We start from the raw sequence: 9,230 nt of genomic DNA, 5'->3' as shown, positions 1-9,230 counted from the left end.
ATCTCAAGATATATAATATAAGACTCATGTTGTGACAATGAATAATATATAAAAACAAACACATAAATAAGCGGTGTTAACTTAAAATTAAAAATAGCAAATTTAATTATATGCTAAATATAAATGGTTACACGAGGAAACATAAACCTTTTAAAAATACATTTTTTATACTTAAAAAATTACTTCGTCGTTCAAATAAAATCAATTACTCAAAATTCCTTTTAAAGTATCATTCTTAAATATAATTTAAAATTCCAATATCATTTTCAAAATCATTTTTACTGAGTTATAAACACAAACATAAGATAATAAGGAGAAAAAAAAAGGTGAAAGTGAGTTTATTTGATTAAAAGAAAGAGAGTGAAAATAGGTAAGAAGATTGTAGATAATTTGATTGACATAGTGTAATAATGTTTTTTATATATTTATAAAGTTATTTACAAAATAATTTAAAATTAAATTTTTAAATCTAATTAAAATAAATTTTAGTATTTTTTATTTTAATATAACCAATTATTTTAATATTATCATTTTATTATAATATAATATATTACTACAAGAAAAATGTTTCATTAACCACTGATCTTGGTTATCAAAAGTTGTTAGTCATTATAATGATCAATTTATATATCAATTTACAAAATAAAAAATTTATGGTTACTAAAATAGTCACCATTATGAATAAAAAAATTATAATTGATTTTTAAAATTTAACTACCAAAGTTTAGCTACTGAGGTTTTGCTACCAAATAAACTAGTTTCTAAATGAATCTTTAATTAATTAGTGATTAATTTAAGGACTGATTATGATTTTTTATTCGTAATAATTACTATTTTGGTAACCAATATCTTTTTATTTTGTAAATTATTATCTAAATTGATCACTATAATGACTAATAACTTTTGGTCGTTAAAATTGGTTATTAATGAGAGATTTTTTAATGGATAATGATACTTTAACCCACTTTTTTGACCCATTTTTAACCCATCATTCTCATCATCCTTAATCATCACATCACATCACTATAAAAAATTAAAATAGATGATCTAAGGGTGATGAGAGTGGTGGATTAAAAGTGAGTCAAAAAAAGTGGGTTAAAATATCATTTTTCTTTTTTAATAGTGTATATTAATGTAATAAATCATATATTTTGTTTTATACATATCTAGTTATAATACAATAATTTACTTTTTAATTTTTAAGGCATTTCTTACGAGTTCCTTTACAAATTCCTTCACGACAAAAAAAGTGAGAATGATATATTTACATTATTTTTCGTAATTTTTCTAACATTTTCTTCTCAACTTTTGTATTATTCTAATGATAATCAACATAAAAAATCTCATCACATTTACAATTTTGCCACCACTTAATTTATTACGATAGTTGGATTATAACAACCATAATAAATTAAAATTCATTTTCTTTACTAGTGATAGAGTTGAAATTCAACTTTTTCTCTCGGTTTTATTCTTTCTCAAGTGAAATATTTTACTCAAGTTAATTTTTTTATTATATTCAAACTATAAATGGTACGATGATTTTATTTATGGACGTAATATGAAAATTTTCATATTCTAATTGACTAAAGGTGAATACTAATGCTAGGGGTTATGCTTGTTTAGTTTCTCGTGTTTATACTTTTAGAGAAAATTATAGTGAATATGTGAATAGTTTTTTAGCTTTATCAAAGATGCAAAATTTTATTTATGCTAAGTTTATGAGAACCATTTATACTTTTAAAACATGTTTGAAGGGAGGATTTTCATAGACAAATTTTGATTAAAAAGTGATTATTTTTTAGTTTATCAATTTTTTTGACCAACGAGTGGTTCTCTTGAGTCTAAAAGGTAGATCGAGTCTAAAAGGTAGATAACATCGATGTTTCCATCAGTGACGGAACCACGTTATGACATAGGGGGGCCATGGTCCCCCCAAATTTTTTTATACTTATATAATTTATTATATATTTTTAAATATTTTTTTAAAAATTAATATTTTTAATATATTTTATATATTTTATATTTTTAAAAAATTATATATTAATGTATAAGATATTTTTTTATTACCTACATTTATTTTTTAATTTGGCCTTTTGAATATTTTTAAATAAAAATAATTATTTTCTTAATATTTTTTTAAATGATTACTTGTTTAATTTAACTATCTTTTATTTAATTATTTTTTTAAACTTAATCAATATAAATGAAAATTAATTATAGTAAAATAAAAATTATTTATATTTAATTTATAATAATAATAATAATAATAATTTTATTATTTTTTATTATCATAAAAAAGTAAATACAATATTTTTACTAATTTATATAAAAGATTTGAGATTACTCTTTTGGTTTTTATTTCAGTTCAAAAATATCAAGTTGATCTTTTAGTTATTTTTAGTTTACATGTGGTCCCAATTTTTTAAAAAATAATATAGTTTGGTCTTATTTTTGTTAAATTTCTTGAATTGGATCAAGATTTTTCCATAAAAATTGAAGTTGTAAATAATGATGATTTTCTTTGTTGATGTAACTGACATAATTTCATTATCAATTTTGATAAAAACTCCTTTCTTCCTTCAAAAAATTTAACGAAAATGATCAAATTGTATCAATTTTTAAAAAATCAAGACCAATTCGAGGTTAAAAAACTAGAGGATTAATATAATATTTTTGGATGAAAAAATAGACCAAAAGATTAATTCAACCAAAATTTTGGCATCCCAAAAATTTTAGCTAAAGTTCCGCCACTTGTTTCCATTCTTGTAAGTATGCAATTTAAAGTTTATCATTTTTTCATTAGAAAAATTATTGTGTTGATAAGTTCGTTAATTTAGTTTTGATTTATAAAAAACAATATAAGTTGTTCAATGTTTTGCCTCTATATATTTATTTAGATTTTTTTTTTCATAATAGATATAACTTACCCATATTTTATGAAGTGTAATTTTTATTATATGTTTGATGTGATACCCTATATTTTGTATTCTTTTAGTTTTTCTTTTTAAGAAATTTTTATATAATGACAAATGATCGATGAATTTTGGAATTGTAATCTTAGTTGAAATATCAAAATTCTCGATATGATCTATTTTAAAAAAAATTATTATAACATCAAACAAACTATGAGTTCTGGTTACGTAATCAAAATTTGTGTATACTTGTGTTATAAAACAAGTTAAGTGTTAATATATGATAATAAATGCTTAATACGAGTATCTGAATAATTATTATTTAACAAATATCCATGTGTAATTTCTATGATTATGTGTATTATTAATCTTTGATCAGATTAAACTGGTTATGAATTACTAATTAAAATGTTTACTTTTTATATAAATTTATCCAAAATAAATTAGGAATATTCTAATATGAATATGTATATGTTTAATTTTCTTTTAAAAGCTAGGTATGTATATACGTTTTTATGTTTATTTTTCTTTTAAAAGCGAGATGCTATTTTTTAATTCGCTGAACTTACACTAAAATTATTAGATATATGTTAAACCAATAAATTATCACAATAAAAAAATTACATTTAATATATATGTTATTATAATTTCAATATTATTCTTTTTGTCCTTTGAAATATCTCAATTTATTTAATTATTTTAAATTAATTTCCTTTATCTTTTAAGAGTTTTTACTTTATTTTATTTTAACAGTTTTATTTCGTAGCATTTAGATCCAAATTAACATTTTCATAGTCATTTAACGTTCATGTTAAGTCATCATAAATTTACGTACATTATTTACACTTATCGCAACTACCTTAGTTTTTTTTTTTTTTTTTTTTCATTTAATGCTTGCTTTTCTCTAACTCCTAAAGCTTTTATTATCAAAATACAAAATAAACAAAAATGATTACATTTTATTTATATCATCATAATAAAAATATATGTTGTCAAGTCAAATCCAACAAAAATGAAAAAAATCAATTGATTATATATATATATATATATATATATATAACGATTCAAAAGGTACAAAAAAAAATATAATATATTTCACTTGACATTTGACGTTTTAATAACCCACAATTTAGATGAGAACAAAAGAAACTATTTAAAATTGTTTTACCAATAACACTTTTAGCAGGTGAACAAACTTTTTCAGGACATAAACACATGTCATTCAAGATAATATACTTTATATTAGGGCTAAATATATTTTAAATATATTTTGATCCTTAACTTAGTTTATCTTTAATGTTAGAAATGCGTTCAATTAGTTTTTTTTTTTAATTAAATTTTATTAAATTTATATTTTACGTTTTAAATATATATTTTAATTAACATTAAAATAAAAATATGTACAACTTAAGTATTATATATCATGAAAAAATATTTAAAATATAAAAAATGTTAACAAATTTAATTAAAAAAATTAAATTTATGCAGGTATAAACTTAGAGGATTAAATTAAATTAACTTTTAAAAATTAATTAATTATAATTTTCACTAAAATTTAAGACACACAAAATATATTTAACTCCTTTATATTATTACATTTATAATAACCATGCGAATAAAATATTTATATATTTCAAATATTTGTTGAGCTAATCACGTGAAAATTAAATAAAAATTATCGTACTACATGTTTTTATTGTAACAAAAAAGACTTAACTATATTTTTATTTTTCAAATTTAAATTTTTTTATATGAATCATGCAAAAGTTGAAATATGAAATTTGACCTTTGTTTTTGCTTTTATTTTATATACTTCATTTCAAACTTTTATTACTTCGTTTGGCGTTCTGCTGCATTTTAAAATTAGTCCTTAAATGATGACAAATAAATAATGTGTAATTTGTTTTTTGTTTTTCATATTTCGTTGAAGCATATTCTCATATATTATCATTGTAATATAATTTAGTTTTTGTACATAAATATAAATGTTTTTTTTTTCAAACATGTCTCATATATTATCGTTAGAATATAATTATGATGTATTTTAACGATAATAAAGATTGAATTATATTTTAATGATAATATATGAATTAATTTGTATTTTAGTAATAATTTGTAGAAATTTATCTGAAATAGAAAGGATAAAAATTATTTTCATGAACAATTATTAGCCCTATCCATAAGTAAGATTGTAGAATTAAATAGTGTGAATGAAATAAATCAAGGTTTAGAAGGAATCCCATCAAAGAAAGTTAATCATATTCTTTAATAACAAAAGATAGTTATTGATCAAATCTGTCAACAGTTCGTTACCAAAAGAAAAAAAAAAAATTAATATCATTACCATGTTTGTTAGTGTTAGAAGAAGAAAGAGAATATTAAATCTGAAGAGGTAAAATTGGAAGAAAAATTGAATACATATCAAAGCTGAAGAGGTAAAACTGGAAGCAAAACTTGAATACTCTCTGCAGCTATAATAGATCGGAAAAACGATAATAATTCAAATGTTTAGTTAAAAAGTTGATTACGCAATGAAAAGAAAGATACGTTCAACGAAGGTAATTTTACATTTTTTTTTTAAATTTTAAAATCCACAAATGAATTAAAATTCAGATTTTGAATAAAAAAAATCATTTATGCAGAAAATAACTGTAACTTTAAGACTAATAATATTTTTTTCTCTCTGGAAGAATTTATATAATCTATTCTAGAAACATGTGAGAAATAACTACATAGATTGTATGTGAACAGATGAATTTAAATATAAATATACCGCTTAAAATTAATTTAAATATCCTTTTTGCAATAATAAAATAAATTATTTTGAATAAGAAAAAATTAGCTTCTATGAAATGGAAGTAGTGATTTTCTTTTATCCCTGGCGGGTAGCAGAGCGAGTAGAGAGTAGACGCAAAAAACGCGCGTGGAAAACTTGGAAAGGGTCCGAGAAACGCTTGTTACACTCGGAAGAAGAAATGCACGTTCTTCAACTCTTCTAATTCATTTTCATTCCAAGATTATTAAATAAAAAAATTATTATTATTAATTTTGCATTTCCGTCTTCTATATATTGTCACTCGCTGAGTTGCGCTATAATCACCACGAATTGCAGGTAGCGTTAAACGAAGCAGCACAATGGCGCGAGTGGATCTGGACGGTAACCCCATCAAGCCTATCACGATCTGCATGATCGGTGCCGGTGGGTTCATCGGCTCGCACCTCTGCGAGAAACTCATGCACGAAACCCCTCACACGGTTTTCGCCTTGGACGTTTACAATGACAAGATCAAGCACCTTCTCGAACCCGATTCTCTGCCTTGGGCCGGTCGCATCACCTTCCACCGCCTCAACATCAAACACGATTCTCGCCTCGAAGGTCTCATCAAGATGGCAGATCTCGTAATTCCCTAACCACTTCCATTTCCTTTCATTTTCTTTTGTTTTTTTTTCTTCCATTTTTGTTTCTGTTCAATTTCTTTATTCTCTTCGCTTTCTGTTTCAGACCATTAACCTCGCTGCGATTTGCACCCCCGCGGATTACAACACGCGCCCGCTCGACACCATATACAGCAATTTCATCGACGCGCTCCCCGTGGTACTCCTCCTCTTCCGGTTACGTTTCAATTCAAAATGCGAATCTTAAAGATTTGGTTTCGATTCGACGCCGTTTCGTTCTTTGTAGGTGAAATACTGTTCGGAGAATAACAAGCGCCTTATCCACTTCTCCACTTGCGAAGTGTACGGGAAAACGATTGGAGCCTTTCTCCCCAAGGATAGTCCTCTTCGTAAGGTAATCTTTCTTTTTCTCTTTAACCGTTTTCTTTTACGACCGTTCCAGATCTGTGCATTGTGAATTGTGCTTTTTTTCTTAATATGGAATTTGTCGGTGATTTGGATTTCGTGAAGTGACGTGGCTAATTGTTTTTAACGTTATGTTTAGGTTGTTACTAGTGTCTGATGATTGTCTTTTTTATCATGTGATTTTGACTTTGTACTATTTGAGGTTGTTGAGGTAATGTGGATTTTCTTGATGGATTTGCCTTTGGATTTTGCATGTACGTTTCTCACATGCATTCCGGTTATTAATTCAGTTATATGAGGCTGACGTATTGTGTGTTTTAATGAATTATCCTTATGTTTTTTGTTTGTTCTTTAGGATCAGATCAGTGTTGGTTTTTTCAATTTTGCAGAATTCGTCCTATCTATTTTTCTGGTTTTGTATTGGCTGCGAGAGTTGGTATTTTGTTTTTCTTGCCATGAGATTAGATGATATGTTTTGTTTGTTATATTGTGTTAGGATCCGGCGTACTATGTTCTTAAAGAAGATGAATCTCCTTGTATTTTTGGTTCTATTGAAAAGCAGAGGTGGTCTTACGCCTGTGCTAAACAGTTGATTGAGAGGCTGATTTATGGTGAGATTTATTTTACCTTCTTGTTCAGATGTAGGTTTTCTTTTTAAATAATCCGGTGATGATTTTGATTGTTCTCACTTATGTGGTTGTTGGCAGGTGAGGGTGCTGAAAATGGCTTGGAATTCACCATTGTTAGGCCTTTTAATTGGATTGGACCTAGAATGGATTTCATTCCTGGCATCGATGGTCCAAGTGAGGGTGTTCCTCGGGTTCTTGCTTGCTTCAGCAATGTCAGTTACTTCTTTTGCTATAGGTTTTGCCGAATTTTGTTCTGAGTTTTCAAAATTTTGTTCAAAATTCCTCCATTTTTCTTCCACTGCAGAATCTTCTCAGAGGAGAGCCCCTCAAGCTTGTAGACGGTGGACAGTCTCAAAGAACCTTTGTCTACATTAAAGATGCTATTGAAGCTGTCTTGTTGATGATTGTAGGTTCTAGTGTATTTTTTTGTTTATTTTTGGGACTACTTGTTTTCTAAACACAGGCCATGTGATTTTGTTCATCTTAAATTATTGTTATTGTCGGTTGGTTCACTGAGTGTCATGTCCTAATTAACAGGAAAATCCTGCCAGAGCTAATGGCCATATATTTAATGTGGGTAACCCAAACAACGAGGTTACTGTTAGGCAGCTTGCTGAAATAATGATTCAGGTGAAGTGATCTAGTTTTTAATTATTTGACCTACTGTTAGAATTTAGGCCTAATGTTTCTGAAATTCAATAATGAATTGTTATTCTATTTCGTTCTACAGGTTTACTCAAAGGTGAGCGGAGAAAAAACTCCTGCAACACCAACCATTGATGTGAGCTCCAAAGAGTTTTATGGTGAGGGATATGATGACAGTGACAAGAGAATTCCTGACATGACCATAATAAACAAGCAGCTTGGTAAGTTTCCTCACTCTTTCTCACTATTTGATCTTCTAATAGAATGTATCTAACTTGCCCTGAAAATTTTCCAGGTTGGAATCCTAAGACTTCGCTTTTCGACCTGCTGGAATCCACTCTGACCTATCAGCACAAGACATATGCTGAAGCCATCAAGAAAGTAATTGCAAAACCCGTTGCAAGTTAAGCTTTTACAGGGATGGTGATTTTGCTATCTTGGAGAAGGGTGTGGTTGCCTAAGTTTTCTGCCATATTTCACTGGTTGATTTTATATAAATGGTAAATTTTCTTCCTTTCGGTTTCGTTAGCCAGTAGGCAATAGCTCACATAAGTCATTGCCTTAATGTATGTTCTGGAGAAGTAGGAATTTATATATAGGGCAATCTGTGCTGCTATGTAATTTTAATGTAGACTTTGCGTTACTAAACATGTTGAGCCATTTTATAATATTAGAGAAGATGTTTTTTTTAAGTGTTTTTAGGGATCTCTCCAACATTGTTTTGTTGTCCTTCCGGGTCAGCTGTAAGTTGTATCATTCTGTATTGACCCTCTTAAGAGTCATGTCTTCTTAATATTAATTTATTCTATGGTTATTTTTTGTTACTTTTTCCCTCTCTATTATCTATTATCAGATATATTTTTTAACATCTGTATATTCTTTAATAGTTTTTTAATGTTTTTGTTAATTACGTTATAGTATTTAATAAATTATGGTTAATATTTATAATCAGTGTTCTCACGACATTCTTAGCAAAACTCAATTAAGATGTGGTCACCGCGGCTTAGTGGGGGCAACAATAGTAAATTAGCATCGTCACAGAAATTTCCGTTATGACACTTTTTATAAAAGAGGACGGTGGAATTTTTAAAAATATGTTTGACACACTTTTTATAATAAAAAATGTATATTGATTATTTTTCCAAAAAATCTAAATTTTACAGAAAGAAGTTAATTAAAAGGACATGCCTAAGTTGGTCTCTAGAACACTATTAAAATTAGAGCAAAAGGGTTGAAGCTC

General features: G+C 26.7%; 1 protein-coding gene across 1 annotated transcript; it reads left to right on the top strand.

Moving 5' to 3' along the window:
* The first annotated feature begins 5,994 nt into the window (after nucleotides 1–5,994).
* On the top strand, nucleotides 5,995–8,814 carry LOC114169802 (UDP-D-apiose/UDP-D-xylose synthase 2-like). Its single transcript, XM_028055115.1, has 9 exons — nucleotides 5,995–6,314; nucleotides 6,418–6,510; nucleotides 6,598–6,705; nucleotides 7,213–7,327; nucleotides 7,424–7,557; nucleotides 7,650–7,751; nucleotides 7,883–7,975; nucleotides 8,076–8,211; nucleotides 8,286–8,814. Exons 1-9 carry the CDS (start codon nucleotides 6,051–6,053, stop codon nucleotides 8,396–8,398), a joined length of 1,158 nt encoding a protein of 385 aa, XP_027910916.1. The 5' UTR covers nucleotides 5,995–6,050; the 3' UTR covers nucleotides 8,399–8,814.
* Nucleotides 8,815–9,230: the final 416 nt, after the last annotated feature.

This window comes from Vigna unguiculata, chromosome 11 (genome assembly GCF_004118075.2).
Source record: "Vigna unguiculata cultivar IT97K-499-35 chromosome 11, ASM411807v1, whole genome shotgun sequence".
Classification (NCBI taxonomy): Eukaryota; Viridiplantae; Streptophyta; class Magnoliopsida; order Fabales; family Fabaceae; genus Vigna; species Vigna unguiculata.
The sequence above is the reverse complement of the archived record's forward strand: the minus strand, read 5'-3'. Positions and strand labels throughout refer to the sequence as shown.